The sequence below is a fragment of the Leptopilina heterotoma genome, unplaced genomic scaffold (genome assembly GCF_015476425.1).
Source record: "Leptopilina heterotoma isolate Lh14 unplaced genomic scaffold, ASM1547642v1 Lhet_60, whole genome shotgun sequence".
Lineage (NCBI taxonomy): Eukaryota > Metazoa > Arthropoda > Insecta > Hymenoptera > Figitidae > Leptopilina > Leptopilina heterotoma.
The window spans coordinates 5,166,256-5,179,028 of record NW_025111138.1 but is presented as its reverse complement, the minus strand read 5'-3'; the positions used below and the strand labels follow the sequence as shown (position 1 = coordinate 5,179,028).

The 12,773-nt window shown below is 24.7% G+C and overlaps 1 protein-coding gene across 4 annotated transcripts in view; it reads left to right on the top strand.

Moving 5' to 3' along the window:
- Window positions 1-9,959, top strand: part of LOC122509298 (RING finger protein 44-like) — a 46,199-nt gene extending 36,240 nt beyond the window's left edge. For all 4 annotated transcript variants that reach the window (XM_043623251.1, XM_043623253.1, XM_043623254.1 and 1 more), the window contains 5 exons: window positions 57-626; window positions 2,548-2,880; window positions 5,055-5,329; window positions 5,758-6,064; window positions 8,449-9,959. In XM_043623251.1, the coding sequence (XP_043479186.1) occupies window positions 57-626; window positions 2,548-2,880; window positions 5,055-5,329; window positions 5,758-6,064; window positions 8,449-8,523 (1,560 nt within the window). In that variant the 3' untranslated portion in view covers window positions 8,524-9,959. The remainder of the gene's footprint in view (window positions 1-56; window positions 627-2,547; window positions 2,881-5,054; window positions 5,330-5,757; window positions 6,065-8,448) is intronic.
- The last annotated feature ends 2,814 nt before the right edge of the window (window positions 9,960-12,773 follow it).

Below are 12,773 nucleotides of genomic sequence, written 5' to 3'. Positions count from 1 at the left end.
GTATAAAAGAAAAAAAGCAGAGAAATAAAATATTAATTTATGAATTTAATTTTCAGAGTGAATCGCCATCGCGAAAACGTCGCAGAATTTCTCGCAATAGCACAGTTTCTGGAATTGAAGTTCAAGAGACAACGCCACCAGTGGCGAGTGCACCGACGATACATGCACCAACACAACCGTGGGAATTGGCAGCGCCACCACAGAGACGATCACCAGGTATCCATGTACGTGAGAGTGCACTAATGAGGCATCGTTATCAACGTTTATCTGAGACCTATGCACAAACGTGCCCATTTCTTCAGGGTGTACACAATCCTCATTTGCCTTCTTCACATAATGTACATCCGGGATTACACAACAATCATCACAATATTCACAATCCACATCATAGTCTTCACGCTCACCCGTCCCATGCTCATCATCCAAGTGGATCGTCGCATCATCCTGCTCAAGGTACAAGTGGACCCGTTGTCGTTGAAGTTGGTCAAGTCGGAGTTTCAGGTTTGGGTGTCGCTGTAAGCGGTGATACACTCTGGCATCCTCAAACCGCTGGCTACAGACTCCCTTGTCAACTTCACGGATATTATACACCCGCTGGACCGCACGCGTTCGCTCATTCTTGTCAGGTGAGAATTTAAATCCAATTTTTTACTAATCTTCATATTAGTCTCTTTAATATTCTTCAAAAACTTTTTGTCTTTCATATTTTTACATTTATTACATTTTCATTTAAGGCAAAAGAAATTAAAAAATTAAAAAAATAAATGTCTTCAGAAGCAAAATTTAAATTATTTCTTCTAAAAATTGTACAACTAGAAACAATAAATTTTAGTCATTTTTTCGATGTTGAAAAAAACTAAATAAGGAATTATTTTAACAATTTAATTATAAGTATTCAATGAATTGGCAATTGATTTTCAATCTATTATTATTATGCACATTATACCTAATATTTATTTATCATTATTTATTTATTTATTTTTAAATGATTTCAGATTCGAATTTTATTAAATATCAGATATTAGCTAATTAATTATTATTATTTATTATTTTCTAAAATATTAATCATATTCTTTGAAGCAAATAAATTATTTTTAGGAATTTTAATAAAATTGTTTGCAGAAATTCAATTATTTTCATAAATTTTGATACAATTCTTTATAAGAATTCAATTATTTTCAATCGAACAATTTTAATTAAATTCCTCATAAGAATTTCCATTTTCTTCGAAACAATGAAATTATTTTTAATACAATTCTAATTATTTTTCTTGTAATAATTTAATAATATTCAGAAATGTTTATAAAATTCTTCATAAAAAAAAATTCAATTATATTCAGAAACGTTTATAAAATTCTTGAAAAAAATTCAATTATTTTCATGAATAATAAAATTCTTCACAAGATTTCAATTATTTTCATAAATAATAAAATTCTTCACAAGATTTCAATTATTTTCAGAAACTAATGAAATTCTTCGCAAGAATTCAATTTTTTCATGAATAATGAAATTCATTGCAAGATTTCAAATATTTTCATAACTTTTGATACAATTCTTTATAAAAATTATTATTATAAAATTTCTTGAAAAATTCAATTATTTTCAATACATTTTTAATTGAATTCCGTGAAAGAATTTAGTTATTTTCAATACATTTTTAATTTAATTTCTTGAAAAAATTGAATTATTTTTATATTACATTTTTAATTTAATTATTTTCAAAAATTTTAACGAAAATTTTCGAAATAATTCAATTATTTTCGTAAGTTATAACATTTTTCGGTGGTTCGATTGTTTTAAAAAATTTTATAACAAAATTTCTGGATTTAATTCAATTATTAAAATTTTTTTTTAATAGAATTTAATTACCTATTTTCAAAGTTCTCAATAAATTTTTTGAAATAATTGAATTCTTATAAAAAAATGTTAATTAAGTTCTACACAAAAAATAAATTATTTCAGATTCGAAATTATAAAAGTTAAAAATATTAGATTTAGGTACATATTTTTAAACAAAAAATGTCATCTCTTAAAATTTTTTTAAATTTACTTATTGAGGCAAAATTATGGAAAACAATAAAATCTCTAAAATATTCTTAGAAAACTTATTCTTTGAATAAGTAATTAATAAATCTGAATTAGTAAAAATTTGAACTTATTAGAACAAAAGTGATGCGAAATTTCTGAAATTTTTTTTTTAAGTTGAAATAGAACAAGATTGTATAAAAATAAATAGAATCCAGTGTTTTTTTTTAAATAAATATTATTATCCGTATTTTGCAATAGTAAAAATAAGTTTAATGCACTTGAAAGAGAAAAGAATTTAATTCTATAAATATATTTATATGTTCATTCCATGTGTTTTATTCCATACCTAAAAGTTTGTAACATTTTTGTTCCCTGACGATTGGAAAAAAGCCAAAAACTAAGTAACTATTAAAAAATATTAATATTTATATTAATATTATTTTTATTATTAAATAATAATAATTGTGGAGAGTAGTTGAATTTTTTTGTCTGAAATTTTGAATTTAATTGTTTTTTTAGGTGGCACATCCTCATCATCATAGTCATTATTCGGCTCCTCCCGGACATCATGCTCATCCACCGCATACTAATCATCCAACGCATCCGACGCATCCGACGCATCCTGTACATCCTGGACATTCAGCGCATCCTGGACATCCTGGACATCCAGCGCATCCTGTACATACAACGCATCCAGGACACTCGAGTCATGCCCTGGTAGGATCTCTCGTTGGACCTCCCACTCGAGGATTCCCGGCTCCAGGACCAGTCACTGCACTTCATCATGCGCATCCACCACCACCGACGGTCCACCCGACGCATTACACTGCTCATCATCAATTAACTCAGCCTGTAAGTTGACGATTTTTCTTTTTTTTTTGAAATTACTGCTTTTAAATTTAATGATGCCTAAATTTTAATTACTGGGATCGGAATTAGTCCCTTTTTTACCTGATCCCTTTTTTTCCTCTTAATTTCACTGTTTCCCATCTTTTTCCCATCCTTTTTCCCCCATTATTTTTTACTTTTTTTCTCTTTTTCTCCTTTTATTGTTATTTGTATTCTCCCCTTTCTTCTTTTTCTTCTTAAAGACATAAACAAATAAATGTATCAGAAACATTTTCTTCTGTTTCTTTCTTTTTCTAATAATATTTAGTGTGCATCAGAATATTTTTTTGTTCAGGGAAAAGCAAAAATTCTTTCTGTAAATCAAGAAAAACAAAATTTTTAATTTTAAAATTTATATATTGAAAATCATTGAATTATTGGAAAGAATTTTATCAAAAAATTTGAGAATAATTGGATTTCTTAAAAGAATTTTATTATTTATGAAAATAATTGAATTCTTGCAAAGAATTTTATCAAAAAATTTAAGAATAATTGAATTTCTTCAAAGAATTTTATTATTTATAAAAATAATTAGATTCTTACAAAGAATTTTATTATTTATGAAAATAATTAGATTCTTACGAAGAATTTTATAAAAAAATTTGAGAATAATTGAATTTTTTCAAAGAATTTTATTATTTATGATAATAATTGAATTCTTGGAAAGAATTTTATCAAATTATTTGAGAATAATTGAATTTCTTCGAAGAATTTTATTATTTATGAAAATAAAAAAATTTAAGACAAGAATTTTATTAAAATTTTTGAAAATTCTAGTTAAATTCTTTTGAAGAATATCTTTCAATTTATTTTTTTTTATTTTAAAAATTTTTTTCAAATACCTAATTGAATTCTTTCCTGAAATTTTATTAAAAATTTTTAAAAAATTGCGAATTCTTTCATGAAATATTTTAAAAATTGTATTAAAAATAATCGAATTTTTGCAAAGAATTTTACTATTTATAATCATAATTGAATTGTTTCGATGGATTTATTAAAAATTTTTAAAATATTGGATTTTTTCATGAAATATTTTAAAAATTGTATTAAAAATTGTTTCGAAGGATTTATTAAAATTTTAGAAAATAATTAAATTCTTTTGAAAAATTTTATAACGAATTCAGAATAAAATTGAAGTCTTTCTTGAAATTTTAATGAAAATAATTGAATTTTTGCAAAAATTTTATTATATTTAAAAAAAAAATTAATTGAATTGTGGAAGATTTATTAAATTTTTTAAAAATAATTGAACTTTTTCGTAAAATTTTATTAAAAATTTTTTAAAAATTGTATTCTTTCATGAAATATTTTAAAAATTGTATTAAAAATTATTTTGAAGGATTTATTTAAATTTTAAAAAATAATTGAATTATTTTGAAAAATTTTATTAAAAGTTTTAAAAAGTAATTGAATTTTTGCTAAGAATTTTACTATTTATAGTATTAATAATTGAATTTTTTTAAGAAGAATTTTATTATTTATGAAAATAATTGAATTTTTTTCAAACAATTTTATAAAAATTTCTGAATATAATTAAATTATTTCATAAAATTTTGTAGAAAATAATTGAATTTTTGCAAAGATTTTTCTAATTAAATTGTGAAAGATTTATTAAAATTTTTAAAAATAATTGAATTCTTTTGTAAAAAATTTTATTAATTATTTTCAAAAAAATTGGATTCTTTCATAAAATATTTTAAAAATTGTATTAAAATAATGGAATTGTTTCGAAGGATTTATTAAATTTTTTAAAAATAATTGAATTCTTTCGTGAAATTTTATTAAAATTGTATTCAAAGTAATTGAATTTTTGCAAAAAATTTTACTACTTATAAAAATAATTGAATTCTTCCGGAAAATGTTATTATTTATGAAAATAGTTGAATTCCAGCCAAGTATTATATTAAAATTTTTGAAAATATAAGCAATAATAATTAATTTTGTATTTAATAAGTGATTTAAAAAAAAATTTGAATATGAAATCAAAAATTGATTATTATTTATGTTTTGTACACATTTCATTTGAAATTTCAATTATTTCTCTAAATAAAAAGAAAAGTGAAAAAAAAATTGAATGTAATAATTTTTCTTTCTTTTATTCTCAAATTTCTAATGAATTTTGAACTTTTTGTTTTCAGAGAGAAGTGGATTTGGAGATATTAAGTTCTCATAGAGGCGGTAATCCGGTACCACCGCCACTCCCGATAACTCAACCTTACAATCCACAAACGATAACGCATGTTGCGCAACCACCCTCATTTTTCCTGTCCGACGTGCGTGGAAATCAGTTGGAAAGGATACATGCAAGAAGCAGCTCAGTCAATAATGTCCGCAGGCCCAGGAACAGACCCAGCTGGCGGCGACAGTCAACTTTACCGCATTCACCGTTCCCGGGACTGTTGTTCCATTTCCTGTACGTTATTCAACATTTTCAAAAGACGAAAAAATTCAATTCGTTTTTTCCTTATTTATTCAATTTCCTGTACTTTCAATACTTTGAAAAGACAAAAAGAAATCCATTTTTTCATTATTTATTTTAAAAAGATAGACGGAAAAATTAATTTTTTCGAGAAGTTCAATAAATAACGATTTTATATGCTGTACGTTATTCAATATTTTGAAAGAGACGAAAATAACGAAAATTAATTTTATCGTTATTTGTTTTTGAAGAGACGAAAGAAATGCTTAATTTATAGTCCTGAAAGAATTAGAAAAGTCATGTTGAGAACTGAAATTGAAAGAAAAAGGTGAAGGAAACTTCCACAGGATGTTTAGAATTAGATAAGATAAAAAAATGTAATTCGATGGTTCTAATGATTTGTTTTCTTCTTTTTCTTGTAGAACAATGTTCAGTAATCCACCATTGTCGCCGTATAGTCAGGCGGATCTCTCAGCGGCAGATGCATTAGAAAGTGAAAACTATGAGACACTATTGTCACTTGCCGAGAGACTCGGCGAAGCCAAAGCAAGGGGTTTGTCGCGTACGGAAGTTGATCAATTACCTTCATACAAATTCGATTCCGACACGCACGAAGGCGATCAGACAAATTGCGTTGTTTGCATGTGCGATTTTGAAGTATTGCAATCGCTTCGCGTTTTGCCATGCTCACACGAATTTCACGTCAAGTGCATCGACAAATGGCTCAAGGTAAGCGAATGTTAACAAAAATTAGTCATCTTTTACTTTTCTTTTGAAATAGATTTTCATTTCAAGAAAATTTATTTTTATTTATTATTTATTACCTATTTATTTATTATTTATTCTTACATTAATTTTCTAACATTATTATTTAAAAATTTTTTTTTTAATATTCACTCTTTCTTTTTTTTCTATTTTATAAACTATCAGGTCTCGGATAATTTAATTTTTAGGACTTTTTTCGACATATTTTCAAAAAAAGTCGATTTTTTCAACTTATTTGCAAAAAAAAACGACTTTTTCCATTTTATTTTCAACTGCGACTTTTTCAAGTTTTCTTCCTAATGTTACAACAAAACACCTTGTTTTTTGGTATAAAATACAACTTATTTGGATACAGTGTGAAAAATAACTATAGACAAATCTTCCAAATAATATTTTTGAATAAATTAAGATAATTTAATTTTCGAAATAAATATTTAAACAGTTTTTAAATAATTGAAATTTTGAATACAAATTTGTATTGAAAATAATTAAATTTTTTTTAGTATTTCATTAAAATTTTTAAAAGGCAAATTTTGAAGAATTTTAATTGTAAATTTTGAAAATAATTGAACTCTCAAGAAATTTAAAGGAAAAACTTAAAATAAAAATTTGAAAATAAAAATTAATGAGAATTATTTCTTAAAACAGTGAAATTAAAATATTTTTTAGCAGTATTTCTTAGAATTCAAAAATTCAATTATTGTCATTAAAATTTCAAGAAAAAATTCATTTTTTTTCTTAAAAAATAAAATTTTTTGAAAAGAATGCAATTATTTTCACAAATAATAAAATTCTTTGAAAATAATTCAATTACATCCATAAATAATAAAATTCTTAGAAAAAATTCAATTATTTTCATAAATAATAAAATTTTTTGAAAGAATTCAATTATTTAAAAAAATTTTAATAAATCTTTCACAATTTAATTATTTTTGTTTAAATATAGTAAAATCTTTGCAAAAATTCAATTATTTTCATTAAAATTTCAAGAAAAAATTCAATTTTTTTTTTAAACAATAAAATTGTTTGAAAAAAATGTAATTATTTTCACAAATAATAAAATTCTTTGAAAATAATTCAATTACATTCATAAATAATAAAATTCTTAGAAAAAATTCAATTATTTTCATAAATAATAAAATTCTTTGGAAAAAATTCAATTATATTCATAAATAATAAAATTCTTTGAAAAAATTTCAATTATTTTCATAAATAATAATAAAATTGTTTAAAAAAATTCAATTATTTTTACAAATATTGAAAAAAGTTCAATTATTTTCACAAATTATAATTTTGAAAAAAATTCAATTAGTTCCTTAAACAATAAAATAGAATTTGTTTAAAGAATTTAATTAATTTTAAAAATTTTTAAGAAAACTCTTCAAAAGAATTCAATTTTTTCTAAAAATTTTGATAAAATTCTTAATAAGAAATTCTTCGAATTAAGTCAATTATTTTAAATTTTTTTTATAAAATTCTGTGCAAGAATTAAATTATTTCAAATTAAAAATTATAAAATTTACAAAAATTATACTTTCTTATTAAGAAAAATATCTTTTAATATTCAAAATAAAAATTTACTTTTTAACGCAAATTTGTGAAGTGGAAAAGAAAATATTTTCTAAATTTTTCTTTCTTGCTTCTATTTCTCATCCTATTTTGAGAATATTAAATTTGAATATCATTAATTTTAAAATTGAAAATATTTACATTGAAAAGTTATTGAAAAAAATTGGGAGAAGAATTTCAAGTTAAAAATTCTAGAAAAATAATTGAATTTCAAAATGGTTTCAGTCGAAATTGTTATAAAAATAATTAGGGGAAGTAGTTTAAGTTAAAAATTCTAGAAAATAATTGAATTTCAAAATGGTTTCAGTCTTTTTTTTTTAAATTAATTTTCAAAAATATTTGAAATTTAAAAAATTTTAATTACCGTGGAAAAATAATTAACAAGTATTCAAATATTTATATAAAGCTGAATTAATCAAGTTTTGAAGAATTGAATTTTGAAATCTATTTTAAACTTTTATAATTTCGTATTTTGCTGAATGTTAAGGAAAGCGGATAAACAAACAAACACTGAATAAACGATTTTTTTTCTATCTTTAATCGACTTTTTTTGTGCCATAAAGTCAATCCGAGGCCTGAATTGTCTTTTTAACATTCTTTATTCTCGTTTAACTTTCTTTATTTTTATTTATCTTTACTTTTCTTCTTTCTCTCCTTTTCTTCTTTCTCTACTTTTCTTCTTTATCCTTTTATGCATAAGTATGCATATTGATTATAAATTTAAAAAAAAATCTCTTCAAGAATTTAAAAAAATTAAATATTTTTCATTGTTTCAACAGTCCAATAGAACGTGTCCAATCTGTCGTGGCGATGCCGGGGAATATTTAAACAATGGAAGTTCAACTAGCGATTGACGTCATGATGGACAGGCGCATTAGCGTCAATTATCAGGTTCGAGACAATTCGTCCTGGCCCAACTTCCAATCATCACGTTACTGGTTTGTTCAAATTTGTACCGATAATTGGCCTCATAATACTTTCTTTTCAAATTATCAAAAAAAAAAGAACCTATTATAACGTGAGATTTATAATATATATACATATATATTATATATACACCAGATTATACTCGGGAAGCGTGATGACGATTTTCTTTATTGGGATAATATTATAATAATTCACCATATAGTAGAAGTCGTCCTTGTTAGCTTCTGCCAAAGAGGGACAGCAAAGGCATCTTGACATTGTTTGCAATCAAAGATGAGTGTTTGTTAGAAATATTATCGTACTTTTTTTATTTGTAATTTGTACGAGATTTCTTTATCTGTTTATTATTAATTATATACATATATATTTTTTCTGTTTATCTTTTTATCTAATTTAGGGTTTTTAATTGTTGTGCGCATTTCGCTCGCAAAAGAACTAACTCTTTTTTTTTTGCATTAAAAATAAAAGCTAGATTCAATGTTAATACCACTTGTGAAAAAGGGAAGGTGTGAAAAAGGTTGGACGCAATTTGGAAATTTTCTACGTTTAGAAAAAGGGGAATTTGTTTCGTTTCGAATTGTTGAGGGCTAAAAAAATATACGTGCAACCAGTCTGTGTGCATTCATAATACACACTTTTTTTTTTGGTGTGTAGTAAACGAAACACTTTCATTATAATATGTGTATATATACTGTTTGACTTTTTTCGTCTACAACAATATTTTAATTGTTTCATCTTGTGAATGTCAATGTAAATATGCAATTGAAGGACTTATAACCAAAACTAGCGGTTAGGGTTTCAGCATTGTTTTTGTGAGAGATGAGAATTTTTCCCTATGATATGAAAAAATTGTATGAGTGTGTACGTGTTTTTTTTGCAGGCCAGGTGATTGTTTTTAAACTTTAAGAAGCTAATTTCTAGGTATGTTTAGTAAGTTTAGGTGCTCTAGATAGGAAGAATAATTTTTAATAATTCAGGTGTCTATTTTTTCCAAAAAGAAAGTTTTCTTTGGTATTTAAGTTTCGTTTGGTATTTAAATTTTGTTTTTAGCTTTCAGAAATTATTCCCTCCCGCGAAAAAAAGATAATAGTAATTTTTTTCTTGTAAAGGGTGTGAAAGGTCCTTTTTTTAGGGAGGGATTGTCGCAAATCGCGAAGATCAATGTCGTCCGAGTTCACGAAAAAAAAATACTATTAACAAAAAAAGAAAAGAAGAAAAACTAGACAAATTGAAAGAATATACGATAGCAGCTTCTGTTTCCTGCGTATCTACCTCTAACAGAAGAAAATGAGACGATTAATATTTTTTTATATGCGCATCTCGTAAAAAGATAGAAAAAAACGAAAAAAAAAATACTAAAAACGTATGGTAGATGAAAATAAATATCAAAATAATACGTTACTTGCAATATTGGAAAAGATGTTTTAGTAAAACAGGTGTTAATGAAAATGAACGCTTAGAAAGATTATTGTGGAAAATAATAATCCCAAGTATAAATGTGTGCTTCGTTAGGGATTTTCTCCAAAAAATTTAAAATGAGCCGTAATACTTGTTTTTCTTTTCTGCGACTCTTTTCTAGAAGTCGCTTTTTTTTGCTATAATTATAGAACGATAGTTATCTCTCTTTGAAAATACTGTCTTTTAAGAATTCTCTTAATCTTCAAATTGTCGTAGATTTATACATACAATATAAATATGCTTAAATTTTCTTTTCTATTTTACATCGCTGACAAAAATTTAGTTTTTTTCATAAATTCTATCAACTCGCGAAAGAAAAATAATAAATGAAAAGGGTTGCTGTATCATCGCACTGCTAAATTCGATTTTTCGACAGTTCAAAGAACAAAAAAAAGGAATATCAATTCTTCCGAATTCAATTTTCGAATTTGGAATTAAAAATTCATTTATCATTCTTTCTGTTTTAAGTAGAAATATTCTCAGATTATGTAGAAAAACCACCCACGAAAAGAAAAAAAAACAAGGAAATCGCGGAAAGAATAAAAAGATCGCTTTTGGTACCTCTTTGACTCTCCTTCCATTCATTGCGTGCCTTTACTATACTAACCGATTGCCAAGAAAAATAAAAATAAAAAAAAAACATTCCGAGGAAACGTATTCAGAGGACATTAACGATTTTGCAGGCACTCGAAATTTAAGAAAAATTAATTTTAATTTTGAGAAGCTGTAGTCTGCTTTTGCTCAATTTCGCTTCTTTCGAATTTTTCTTTAACAAAAGAGAAAATTTTCCAATGTTATTATTGATTTAAATTGTCAATTTATTTTTTTCCAAAAAAGGAAAATCTCGAATCGTCAAAATTGTTAAAAAAAAAAACGGAAGTGTGTTGATCGTAGCTTGTAAGAACACATATCGTTTCTTTTGAAATCAGGACACGTCCAGCGACTAAGTATTTCCATTGGGAAGCAAATATTAATGACTAGATGATATTAGAAAAAAATTCTCTCGAAATTCATAATAATAAAACTTGTCAATCGCTGGACATTATGTTAATGTGTTAACGTTTTGTATTTTAGATTTAAATAAAAAAAAAAAAACAAAAGTCGTTGTGTCGCAATGAAGTTCGTTTGAAAACGTAGTCCTGTAAGTAGCAAAAAAAAGGGACGAGCGTTCGATTCAAAAAGATCGAATTTAAAAAAAAGAAATCCAAACTTCTAGTACGAATTTTCGCATAATTATATAAAAAAAAATATAATATAAAAATAATTCTTAGACGAAAAAAATGTAAATTATAAATTTATAGAAGTCGAATATTTTATTGGAAAATATCCTTTTTTTTCCAAATTTGAGATTTTGTTTGGATTTATTTTTTGAAAAAAATTAAATCCGAAAAAAAGCGCGCTGGATAAACGCAATTGTTGATACTGTGATAGTGAAAAATCAAACCAACTAAAATCTCAAATTATCGAGACTAAAAAAATATCATCGAGTATCTTGTAGACGGTGCAATTTTTAATTAAAGAGACCTTTAATCTGTCCAACGCTCCGTCCCTTGATACGCTTAGTTTAAGAAAATATAACTATCTATAAGTTGTACCATTGACGTACCTATCGATTGATGTGATGTGCATCCGTCGTCAAAAAAATGAAAACAAATTTCTTAATCGATTCCTCGATCTTCTGTTTATCACACGAAAATTGTAAATATTCAAAACACTCTAGAAAATACGTTCTGTAAAGAAAATATAGACCTTCTCTTGAATTATAATTATATCAAAAAGAAAATTGCGCCGTTAATTACAAAAATTGATTATTATTAATTAATAATCTAATTATAATAATTATTAATTATTAATTAATAATTTCTATTAATATAATTATAAATTATATGAATAATTATTATAAATTAATTAATAACGAACAATAATTATTATAAATTAATAATAATCAATTATTAATTACCAATGATTATCGAATTAAATTATCAATTCTCATTATCATTAATGTTGAAGTAATGAGAATTATTTTTATGAAAATGTAATTAAAAGAAGCGGAGAGAGTGCGAGAGAAGGTGTAAGAGAATGTTGTGGAGTGGAGATTCAAGATACAATCGAGGACTCGATGAGCGAACAGTACCAAAAGAAATTCTTGTTCCACTATAGTCGCAAAACCCAAATTCCGCTTCTAGATTAAATGTAAACTTATCGTGTTTGCAAAACGGGAAAAGATAATATGCACGTGTACATTTAAATTAGAGTAGGGTGGACAAGCCTTTAAAGAAAAAAAAATAATATAATTAAAAAAATAAATTTTCAAAGTAACTTTTGTGATCGCCGTGATTTTATTTGTTATAATAAAACAAAAAAAAATTCTCAGTGACGAGAAAAAAAAATTAATGGCAATTAATAATATCGTAGCGTGCGAAAAAACATTCGTTATTTTTCAAAAAAATTAGTTATTCTAAAAAAATAATTTTTAATTGTGATTTTATTATATTATTGTATAGGTATTCGACGACAAAATTAATTGTAATTGTTTTTTATCTCTGGTGCTTCTACTTTTTTCTGTGTAAAGAAATATGTGGAGAAAAAAAATGTACCAGAAAAAATTCTGGTAGGAATGTGTATTTTTTTTTGTTTGTTTGCGATTATTAATAACGTGGTTATTTAATTTCGTTGACGAATTTTTTCTTTTCTTTGAGAATATTGATGTGAAAAAAAA